General features: G+C 38.2%; 1 protein-coding gene across 1 annotated transcript in view; it reads right to left on the bottom strand.

Annotated features, from left to right (window-relative positions):
- Nucleotides 1-12,619, bottom strand: part of LOC121672836 (dynein heavy chain 5, axonemal-like) — a 146,322-nt gene that overhangs the window by 18,441 nt on the left and 115,262 nt on the right. Inside the window, exons 68-70 of the mRNA XM_042045738.1 lie at nucleotides 10,817-10,938; nucleotides 9,275-9,622; nucleotides 4,435-4,623 (exon numbers count right to left, since the gene is read on the bottom strand). Coding sequence (XP_041901672.1) covers nucleotides 4,435-4,623; nucleotides 9,275-9,622; nucleotides 10,817-10,938 — 659 coding nt within the window. The remainder of the gene's footprint in view (nucleotides 1-4,434; nucleotides 4,624-9,274; nucleotides 9,623-10,816; nucleotides 10,939-12,619) is intronic.

The following is a 12,619-nucleotide window of genomic DNA, read 5'->3' as shown; positions in this document are numbered from 1 at the left end:
AGAGTTAGACCAAGGCAAATTCCCCAGTAAAACATCTAATGAAGGCCCGGGGTCCTCAGACGAATTCCTATTTCCATGCAGTGCTTGCTAATGTAGCCATAGCCTTAGAGGAATTGCAGCTAAATTAGTACTACAAAAAATATTTAAAGAAAAAAACGCTGCTACTTGCTGTTCCCTAGAATGCTGTTTTTCAAGCTGCAAGGACCATTTTCATTGTAAACTTCTCTGTGTGACAGGCTGACATTTATTCTTGCACCTGTCTTCACTCACAGGGACTGACTGGACCTAATCATTTTACCACTAATTTCTCTGTAACCTGCGAGGTGAGACCCAGAAGCAAATGGGGTCATGAAAGCAGAATTCTTACTTAGAGAAAAACAAGGACAGTTTTGGGTGAGGAGGAAGGTTCATTTTACTTTTCCATCACCTGTGCCAAACCACAGGCTGAGAAAGCATGCAAAGGTTACTCGCTTTGTTTCTACTCTTTTGGGTAAGTTACTTGACTGGTGAGAAGCATTACAAGAACAACAAAAGAGGAAGCGTATATCATGGGGTAAAATAGTCGCCCTGTTTTGAAAGTTGTTGAGACCGAAATCATTGCCAAAGGCTAATAACTGAGAAATGAAGGCCTTTCTGTGACAGCCGGAAATTTCTCTGGATTCACAATGTATCAAGAGAAAATACAATCCTGAGCTCTGAATGCCAGCAAATAATTGGTTTTGGTACCATCTGTCCCTAACCCAGTCTGTTGGGGTTGTAACTCTGTGCAAATTCACTCCACATATTCTAAAGGGAGCCACAAGAACTTCTCTAAGGTAGCAAAGGCACCTGCCACTTTCCCTGAAGAGAATTTCCTTTTAATTACCTTCATTGTTCCCAAAATTTTTTATATTCTCCACTGATAGTATCTTTATACCTAGCTTTTCAAAGACTAACATGTCATGGCCTTACTGGAGCACAATATTATTCTAAAAGCAAACCCAAGCTGCACTGCTGGGACTGATGAATGTTTCTCTTTCTACTGCTCTTTTCCAATGAGGCACGCATATAAACTCTTTTTCTGACATATTCCCTCACTCTCTTACAATTTAGGATATTGGTTTTATTTGTTTCAGATCTGTTAAAATGATCTAGTATGTAACAATGTCCGGAATGACCAAATGTCGATTCAAATTGACAAACAACTGAACTCATCTCATGCCCTTTTTTTCCCAAATGTCTCAGGAAGTAACTACATAATCCATTTCACTCCTTATACTTGCAAGTATAATTTCATTTGCCATATTGTAGCTCCTGCCAAACTCCATTGCTTCTTCCCTCAGAGAATATCTCAACTCTACCTTCTTTTCTGCTCTGATTAATGAAATTCTTGGTTATATGTTAGTGAGCATAATATTTTTTCTTATTTTTGTATTTTAGACATTTGGGTTTGGGGCATTTTTCAGTTTATACAAACTTCCATTTAAAAATTTAGCCCTCTTTACAAGTCACTCTAGCCATATCCATGCTTTCTAAGAGGCTCCAGAATAACAGTGACAGTTCAGATGAGAAATACATTTGATATAGATTTTTTTTTTGCTTATTATGTAGATGTGGCCACACTCCTGGCACATAAGCAACAAAAAAGATGTGGAACTGGGCACTGATTGCAGAGAAGGGAAATTCCCCTATAACAGAGAAACAATTTGTAAACACCAAATCAAGTTCTAAGATGCTGAGAATGAGACAAGTTCTAAAATGTAGAGGAAGAGACAAAGGGTAAATTCACTAGGCAAACTGAAGAAAGAAATATTGAAAAATCAGGCACTGGAAGAAACAACACCAAACCTCATAACACTGCAGAAGTAAAATCTGAAGTTGTAGTGCAGCTGACAGCCAAGGAGATATACAGAGGAATACATTATTAGCAATAACAAACCCTTGGAAAATGAACAGAGGATATTCTCTGGATGGTCAGAGCAAAGGAATGACTACCATGTTACAGAAACAAAGAACAATTTTTGGATGTTTCTGTGGAAAAGTACCATCTCATCCATCAGTAACGCGGACTGAAGAAAAAGCATGTAAATACAGTGGTATGATTGGCCAAAATGAAGTGTAATTCACAGATCAGGATGTACAGAGCCTTAAAAAACTTGATAACCCCACAAAGAGGCATTATCTACATTTACTGAGCTCAGAATGCATCTACAAGAAATACAGAATTAAAAAGTAGATCCAACAGCACATCCTCTGTACAAACTCAAATCTCCTTGGTTGAATCATAAGAGGACAGCTGTCAGGCAAATTAAAGCAAAAGAAGTTTCCTTTGAAGATCATAGAAGATGTAAGAGAAGCAGTACAGAAGCAAAGAAATGTTAATTCTAAGCATCATTGTAATGATGATTGCTTATAAGAAGATAAAGCCCCTCATGTATGATTGGCAGATCATGAAAAAAGATAATAGTTTGTCATACTACTTGATGATGAGACTGAAAGAGCAATGAAAACATTGGTGGTGATTTTTTTTAAGACAGTCACAGGGAAAAGTATGTATTACACCCAAATACAGCAGTAAAATAGAGAGAGACAAGAGTGAAGAACATCCAAAAAAACCCTTTCAGACCCTTTACCCTTAACTACAGCCCCTGGCTCCAAAACTGGTGGTCTCCAAAGCTAAGACTTAATGAAGTGACTGAAAAGGGGAGGCCTCCTCTATGTGTGGGTTGTGTGCATAACCTACCTCAGTGAGTAAACCAAGAAAGAAAGAAAGTGAGTGAGACTAAGATTAAACAGGAGAAATACCAGAGAAAAACAGTATTTGTTCAAACCATTTTGAAGTGAAATTTGGATTAAACAAGTGTGTGTGCATTTTACATGACTGAAAGGCACTGCACAGACTTCCCAGAGGTAAAACCTGAGGTTAAGACCACCCTCTGGTTACAATATAAAGTGCAGTAAGTACTATTGATGTTTTCTAAGTATTGCAAATTCTTCAGGAGGAAAAAGGTTGGCAGCTTAACAAGGAAATGAAGAAATAGTCCTTTGGAGGATTTAGCAAGGATATTGTAAAAACTTAGCTCAATTCATATATTACAAATATGGCAAAAGCATACATGCTATCCAGACATTCAGTATTTTACTACTACTGTAAATTGAAAAAAAAAATTAAGGAGCTGAATGAAACTAGAAGAATCTAACTCCATAAAAAAGCTTTACTCTGATTGGAAGGATAAGGGAAGAGGACTGAAAACAATTTAAGGCGTAAATGATAGTTGTAGATCCAACATGAAATTTATTATATTTATTACATTATTATTATTACACTTACTAGATTTCATTTTATTTTATATTTCTAGTATTTATTCATTATTAAATAATAATATGAAAAATAGAAAACTGAACTCCATTCTTAATAAATTTTACAAATGAATTATTTATACGCTATCACTAAGAATCAATGAGAAGGTGACAAAAAATGAGAGACACAAGAAGGGATGGATGGAAAAATAACAATATGGAGACAGATGCTAGGAAACCTCACCAAAAAAAGTTGCAGATCATAAGTAGCTTGACAACAAGGGAATGAAAAGAGAAATTCTGAGCTGAATTATGACAGTACAAAAGTGGCTATTTATACAAGACACATTAAATCTGAGATTAATAGTAGAGGAGAGGACAGGAAATATTGCCAGGGCCCCAATACTATTAGTTGTTACTTAGGTGGACATTCTACGTTGGCCAGAGAAGAAAATAAAGCATGCATAACAAGTTGCAATTCATACTGAGCATTTGACAAGCCTGAACTACAACCGGGGGGCAAAAAAAGGCACTATAAATGCAAAACAATTGTAAAGAATAAACTCATGGAAATGAGGGCTTTTCAACATTTAGCGTTCCTGAAACACTTGGCAAGACAGCAGATCCTACTTATAAACTGATGCAAGAGTCTCTATGCTGGATTTTTCCATTTAATGGGACTATTAATTAAAACTGCAAGAAAAGATTGACAAAGATACCTCTTATGGCTCAGACCCCAAAAAATCTGGATCATGAAAAAGTCAGTGATAAAATTCACTCTTCATCATGGTGGTGTCATAGTGGGAGTAGGTAAATTGAATGCTGTAACCACTATAGGATCACCAGTCCTTCAGAAGAAGACACCAGGCTTCTTCTGTAAGCTTCTAAGGAAAGCAATAACTTTCTAGAGCCTTTAATGGGTCTTCTGAGTTTAGGTGACTAATTAAGTGGACTGTGGCATTTGAAATAAGTATTTCTGAAGTAGGAATATTTTAGATAATAAACCAAAACAGACTTATAAGCCCTCATGCATAATTTTAAGACCTTTTTAAAACACATGCCAGTTAAATTTAAGAAGCTCAATAAAACTTATAAAACACAAATGTACATGCATGCATGCATACATAAAACATCTGTTTTTTAAGTAGCACATACCTCATGAGGGTTATAGTCGGGAGGTAACTTCTCTAGCATCTCATCAGCAAGACGCTGCACCACTGCTTCCCGTGTTTCTCCCCCTCTAGTGCTGCTGTCTTTGGGCTGGATGCTCACTATGGTACTAAATGTCTCATTAGCCAGGTTGGTCTGGTAAGTTATATCTGCGTTAGGGTGAAGTCCAAATACCTTAAAGTAAAATGTAAAAAAATTCGGGGGGGAAAAGTGATTTTCCTTCTAAAAGTATATACATGAAAGAATGCATGAAAATGGATAAGCAAGGAGGAAAATTCTCAGCTCTATGAAACACTAGATATGAACAGGTCAGTGGAAGTTCATCCATTTAAATGGCCAAGGACCAAACCCAAATTACACAAAACATTAACACAGGCTGCATATGAAACAGTGTTTTCATTTATATCAGTGGGGGGTTTTTCAACTGATCTGGGTATCTTCACATGGATCACGCTGTGGAATGATATTAGGGAGTGAGAACAGATTCCTTTCCACTGGTTCAGACTAGAGCTTGTTGGAAACATGCCACATGTGGACACTGACCCCTTACCACTAGTTCTTTGTCTCTATGTGTCTACTGCTGTTGTACCAGCTCAAGTAGATTCCCCTGATTATCAGACCAGTCAACACTTCTAGCATATTCTGCTTTACTCAGTCTCTTAGGCTAATAAGGCATTTAGCATGGTGAATAAAAAAATACCCACATCTGAAGTACTTAAAAATGGTGATATATTTAGGATATTTTATGGTTTATTTATTTTTGCTTGAAGTTGCCCCCTCCTTACTTCTCCTTCTCCTGAAATTGAGTTATTTTATTTAAGATACAGCTAGCACAGAATTACTGCAAAGCTGCCCTTTGTCTGAATGATAATAGCTTTTTCAGAAACTTCCACCGAAATATCAGTAAGTCTATAATTGTCAGACTGACAATTGCAACTCTTCTCCAGGAGGAATTGTATGTACTGTGACTTATTTCGCCAGCCCTCATTTAATTATAGCTATTACATATCTCTTACAAACTTTGAACCACTGATCCAACAATGAGGAAGGCTTGCTCTCAAACTGAGCACAAAAGCCAAGCAATCTTCTGTTCCTCATTTTTCACATTTTTTCCTATATTCAGTTTTCATGTTTTACATTAGAATTGGTATATTGCAGGAAGACACTTCTAAAAACCAGTATTTACATACTCTGAATACAGAATTAAAAGGGCCATTTATTATTGTTTTACTTGCAAACCTAAAAACTCAGGGACATGGGATATAAGTGGCTGCACTGGTGCCAAACCAGCAAAGGTGCACTGATTTACACCACTTGGGGATCTTATCCCTACAACAGCACAAAGAACGCACTACAGACCTGATACCACATTTGAGAGATGGTGTGACTATAATACCTTGTAGGTAGATTCCAGACAGGATTTAATGTTTTGCACATAGCAGTTTACTCAAACTAAATATTTAGAGCTGTAAAAGGCAAAAATACCAACACACTTTATTACACTCATATTCTGTGTGGAAGGAAATACACATTTGAAGATACACTCTTTTCTGCTTTTGCTCTTGCACAGTGAGGGCTTAATTGTTTGGTTTTGCTCTAGCAGATTTTGTGGCAGTGTTATAGCCCAAGTTAGCACCATGAAGAATATCTGCTATATATGTGAATGTAAATTGATGTGCTAGTCCAAGGGCTATCTTAAACATTGGAGCAATATTAACAAAGACAGGGAGACATGGGAGACAGCTCTGGTCCTATGGTTTTATGTAAGTGATGTATGAAGAAAAAAGAAAAAAGAAACCAGTGGATGGACCAGTTTTCTGAATGTCCTGTATATTAATCAAGGAGCCAAATCTCTCATTCTTTTTGATCCAAAATCTCTGGGAACGTTGTTTAAAAAGAGAATGTTGAATTCTGTCTTTCAGGGATTTTTAGCCTTATGAATCCTCAAAACCAATTGCTAAAGCTATACACTCCTCTGAAATCACTCCTCTATCATCCCCTCCTCAGCTGGACAGGGGAGAGAAATTATAACAAAAAGTCCATGGTTTGAGGTAAGGATAGGGAGAGATCAATCATCAGTTATCATCAGGCAAAACAGACTTGACTTGAGGAAATTAATTGCATTTATTACCAATCAAATCAGAGTATGATCATGAGAAACAAAACCAAATCCTATGAATACCTTCCCTCCACCCCTCCCTTCTTCCCGGATTTAACTTCATTCCCAAATTTTCTACTTCCTCCCTCTCACAGCAGCACAGGGAGACAGGGAATGGGGAACAGGATTTGTGATCAGTTCATCACATATTGTCTTCAACTCCTTCCTCCTCAGGAGCAGGAGTCCTTACACTCTTCCCCTGCTCCAGCATGGAATCCCTGCCACATAAGACAGTCCTCCACAAACTTCTCCAGTGTGAGTCCTTCCCATGGGCTGCAGTTCCTCCTGAACTGCTCGTGTGGATCCCTTCCACGGGGTGCAGACCTTCAGGAACAGACTACTTCAGCATGGGTCACCTGTGGGGTCGTAACTTTGGCCAGCACATCTGCTCCAGTGTGGACTCCTCTCCTCATGGGGCCACAAGTCCTGCAGGAACCTGTTCCATCATGGATTTCGCACAGGGTCACAACTTCCTTCAGGCATCCATCTGCTCTGTGTGTGGTTCTCCCTGGGCTGCAGGTAGATCTCTGCTCCACTGTGGACCTCCATGGGCTGCGGGGGCTGAGCTTCCTCACCATGGTCTGCACCACGGGCTGCAGGGGAATCTCTGCTCCTGTACCTGGAGCACCTCCTGCCCCTCCTTCTTCACTGATCTTGGTGTCTGCAGAGTTGCTCCTCTCACATATTCTCACTCCTCTCTCGGACTGAGGGTTCATGTGCATATTTTCATCCTTCATAAATATGTTATCCCAGAGGCACTGCCACCACTGCTGACAGGCTCGGCCTTGGCCAGCAGCAGGTCCATCTTGGAGCCCTCTGGCTTTAGCCCTGTCACTCATGGGGGAAGCTTCCGGCAGCTTCTCTCAGAAGCCACTCCTGTAGCCCCCCCCTGCTACTGAAACCTTTCCATGCTAACCCAATACACCGAGTTCATTGCCCTCCTCAGAAGACAGTGTTCATTCCGCTCAGAGGATGAAATTTCATCAAAAGAGCAAGGACATAGCAAGCAGACCGATTCAGTCTTTCTTTCTTAACTAAAAATGGAAAAGGAATGAATCAAGGACACACTGTTTGGACCAGCACAGTACGCTTTGTGAAATGAAGAAGATTGAGAGATTAAAAGGTTAAAGATTTTCATAAGCAATTTTGACAGATTTTAGAATGACAGAAGAAAGTCATAGCTTTCTTCTTAACAAGTGAAAATGTGAAGGAAAAAAAGATGTTTGCGTTCCTGGACTTGCTCTTATTTACATAAAAGCCAAAGATAAAATTCCCCTACCTCAAACCACATACAGACTTTTCAACAGGCATCAAAACACTTTAAAAATACATTGCAGCATTGTGAGATAGGTTCTCAAGTGCTTAAAAGAGCAGATCCATGAAAGCAGCACCTGAAATCTGATAGAGCCAAGGTTCATATGCTGATAGGAACCACTTCATGATCTGGGCTCAAATGGATCCCACTGATGCATTATCATGTCTGCATTTATTCTCACTTGGAAAAGGCGCATCATTGCTGGTACAAATACCTTTGCACTCTGCTTTCACTACCTTCAGAGATTCAGAACTTTCCAAGCTTATTTTATGACCTTGGAAACTTCTCACCCTCTCACCCAGCACATTATCAGTAAGTGAAAACCAGTTTTTTCTGTTCTGTTCCATCTATTTAATTTTAATAGAACTTATTTCCAATGGCATTTATCAACTTGATAGAAATGAGACAAAAATCCAGACCGTACACTTCTGTTTCAATTTTCCAGAGGATTCTTTTCTGTTTCAGTTTCAACTAACTCCATCATATGTGCTTGTACTGGAGGGAGGAGAAAGTCACCATCCTCCAATCACTGTGACCACTGTGGTATGCACACATTGCGTCATGTAAAACTGGGTACAACCAGGAGCTGCCCTGCACCCCACCCCAGAAATTCATGGCAACATCCGTACCTTTCTGTTGTCAAAATGGAATAAGCTCCTAATTATAACTTGCAAAGGGAGACCATAGGGGTTCTTACTTTCATTATTTCTCAGATTGCATGTCTGCTCAATCCCATACAGAATTGTGAACCCACAAAATAGTTTGGTTTGGAAGGGACCTGTGAGGGTCATCTAGTCCAAATCACCTGCTCAAGCAGGGTCAGCTAGAGCAGTGTTTCCAGGACAGCGTCCAATTGAGATTTCAATGTCCACAAAGATCGAGACGCCCCAATGTCTCAGGGCAAACTTCCAGTTTTATCCGGTTTTATCACCTCCCCTTAAAAAGGGTTCTCTTGTTCTCAGAAGGAATTTCCTGTTATTTAATTTATGCCCATTGCCTCTTGTCCCTTCACCGGGTATTATCAAAAAGACTGGCTCCATCTTCACAGCATTCCAACAGGTTTTCATGCACATTGATAAGAGTGCTTCACCCTTGCTGTATCAACTTTCCAGCAGATAATTGGGATTGTTAAAGTCCTCCATGGGGACCAGGGCCTGTGAATATGAGACTTTTTCTAATTGTTTGAAGAAGGCCTCATCTATGTCTTCCTGGTCAGCAGATCTACACTGAATACCCATTATAATGGTCTGCCCACTAATCTTGACCTCTGCATACACGATTCTGAAAAAAACCCCACCTCATTAAGTTACTCATCTGACAAAAACTCCCTTTAATATATTAAAATCTTTTACCTCTGGTGTATCAATTACTGGCAACTGCTCTATGTACTGGAGATAGTCTTCCACTGTGTTCCCTTTTGGAATAGCATAATCTTTGTAGAAACAAAATTTCTCACTGAACATGTGCTCTCCAAACCAGACTCTTGCATATGTATTCAGCAGTGCCTTGTCGAGGTCATCAGTGACACGGCCACCATACTGCACTTCTCCAAGCATGTAGCGAACACAGCTCCAGTTCACTCCATGTTTATTATCCACATCATTCAAATGGTTCTGGATAAATTGCACGCTGGCTGTGAGGTCTGCCTGATTAAATTCGTAAGGAATATTCCAGCCCAATGGGCCAAACTTTCGTCTTTCCTGTAAAAGAGTTGGAGTTAAAGGTAAAAGACTGATTGATAGTAATTGTGGAGAAAACTTAAGTGCAGAAGAATACATGAAATATGTTAAGAATGCAGTAGTCCAGCTGGAATTCTATTTCATCAACTTTTTAAAAAAAAAAAATTAACACACACAATGCCGAACACTTGATTAATTATCTCCCCATACAAACAAAGAATAGGAATATTAACATTTTCACAAAGAAAAAAATCTCTTTTTTAAGTGCAGCAAATCTCTGAGTGTAGAATTATAGCTTTTGGATTTCAAAAATTAAGCTAGTGTTTGAGGCAAGGTGTCCAAATTCATCAGCCATGATTATTGTGTGTGGTCCTCCTATGGACTAGATATATTCCTGTCACTGCTGTCTCTGCATGGTGCAGATGGAAGTAGGAAAAACTGCTTCTTAGTGAATAATTTACAGACTCAGCTGGCAGTATATAGCTGTTAGGGCAATATCTGGTAATTGCAAATTTTTAATTTCCACCAAGAAAGAAGTGATACCAAAGTGATACAAAAAAAAACGTAGCACAGGCTTCCACTGGACCACAATATATCAGTGCATGGATGCCACAGAGCTAAATTAACCAGGCTCCAAATATAAACTAAGGATACTGCAAAATCTATTGATAGGATGATGAAAAGTTGTGGTTAATCTATAAAGCACTTTCTTTAATGGAAGTCCTGAAAGTCAAGACCCAAAATCTACTTTCATTTCCTCCTACAGGTTTCAGAGCAGAAGGGATTTATATTCACTCTCTTGTATCTTCTCATTGTGAATGCAGCAGTTTAAGACTATGGTTTTCCAAACCATAAATTGTAAATTTCTTTAATAGGCTTTTATGATTTAAAATATTAGTAGAAGTTCAGTTAGTTGAAAGACAGATCACACAGTCAAGACTTTAATAGAAGAGTAACTCTAGTTGACCACTGCTTGATTGTCCTTTTTTTCCTCTGAAATACCATCCGTGTTGGAGTTACAGGACCAACATGAGCAAAATTTTAAGTTCTAACACATTTGCAGTAATAGACATATGTTGTTCTCTTTCTTATTTTACTTGTGTTAATTTGCCTACATGGGACTGCCCTTTTAAAAATGTTTTTCATTTAATAACAAGGTTCATTAATAAATAAAACATGGATTTACGACAGAAGAAAATAAATATATTCTTAAACCTGAACAGTTGTGTGAAGGAATGCTACAGCATATAGCAATGGTTTCCACTGTGGCATTTTGCTCACATCTAGCAGATCCTGAGTTACAGCTGAGTATGTTCGTTTCAAGCCAGCTTTCACACCTAGAAAGTATAAAAGTGCAATACATTAGTAAAAAAAAAAATATGGAATCCATAAATCCAACCTGTTAAGCATAATTCTCTATTCTAATTTGCAGTATCATCTTACTTACACCTTCAAATAATATCTTAGAATCAATTACCTGATCAGCTGGTCATAGCAGGCAAACTTCAATAACATTTTTTTTTAGGTAGATAATACAACAAATTAATTTCATGAGTCTGGAAGGAATTGAAATTAAATAATTGTATTCTAAATGTTCCCAATAACAACTGAAACATAAAAAAAAGTATTTCACAACTATATGGCAATGAAAAAGACACCTAACATCATATGAAATATAGCACTGGTATCCAAGAGTTTGTTTTGATATTTACTTATAATATGAGATTTTAGCTTTACTTAAGATAATTTTGTTTAGATTTGATTCCTATAAAAATCTCAAAATTCTGTGTGCAGGTTCTCCATCTGGCCTACAGGCACCAAGGTGACAGAGATGAGAACCTAAATTCATAGTGCAAATACTAATACTTGGGGAGGTTTGTTTGAGCATTGACATTTCATATCCCAGGAGCAGCTTCAGGCAGCTGATACTGATACAGTCTCAGCTTCCATGGAATACATAAGCTTGACTACTCCCAGATGTTTTCAGGCAGTGCTACTCAAGCATCTTCTGCCTTGGGCAGACAACCCGAGCATGAGTTACTGACATCAGGTCCCTCTTATGATACCTTCCACCTAATCAACATCACACGAGTCTAGGAGGACAGATTTCAAGTGCAGGGAATAGACTGTCCAAGTCACCCTACTTCCTATGACAAAGTACAATAAAAGTACTTTGCTTTGTTCATATTTCACAAAGATTCTGTAGAACAATATTCAAACAAATCGTTTTTCAAAATATTGAAAAGGTATCATAAGAGAGTTTCAAAATCAAACAAAAGTGTCTTATCATATTGTGCTAGCAGTGTGGCAGGACAGTCTTAGAAAACTAAAACTATCTATATTTCATCTTGACTTAAATTTTTACACTGGGCTTTTTTATGTCACTAAATGCAAGTTGCAAATTTGCTATAACTTGACTTCTAAAACAGCCTCTTGGAACTATAGGTTGTTACCATTAGAATCATTAGGGGTGGGCCACTGTGCAATAAAAAGATGCTGAGCTCTGAATTTAAAAGGGGAAGAGGAGAAGAGGAAGAAGTAAGAAATTTTTATCAACAGACTGACTATCTTCTCTTGAGATGGAGTATAAATGCTGAAACAGGATTTTTTCACAAGATCAAATATTTTGTAGACATCTTACTAATGTTCAAAGGAAGCTAAATACTGAAATAAGAGGTTTAAATGTCTGAAGTTTTAAATAGAACCTCGGATAAAAATTCTCAGCTCCTACTGACATCATCAACTTGAACCAGTGGTAACACATATATATAAAGGGCATATTTATTTATTTATTTATATGCACTGATAAGATACCCCTTCTCTCCTCTAAGTTTAATAATCATCCTCTCCTCACATAGCATGTTGCCCAATCCCTTCAGCATCTTTGTGGGCTCTCACTGGACTCATTCCATATCTTTCCTGCACTCCTATTAATATAGAAACATGAGTCCAAACTGCCAGTTAAGATGCAGATCTCACATTGTGCTTCTGCACATAGGCTACTTAGGTTAGGAAAAC

This window comes from Corvus kubaryi, unplaced genomic scaffold, assembly GCF_017639235.1.
Source record: "Corvus kubaryi isolate FWS band 111438036 unplaced genomic scaffold, C.kubaryi_AGA036_p1.0 64999, whole genome shotgun sequence".
Classification (NCBI taxonomy): domain Eukaryota; kingdom Metazoa; phylum Chordata; class Aves; order Passeriformes; family Corvidae; genus Corvus; species Corvus kubaryi.
This window is presented reverse-complemented; position numbering and strand designations above follow the sequence as displayed.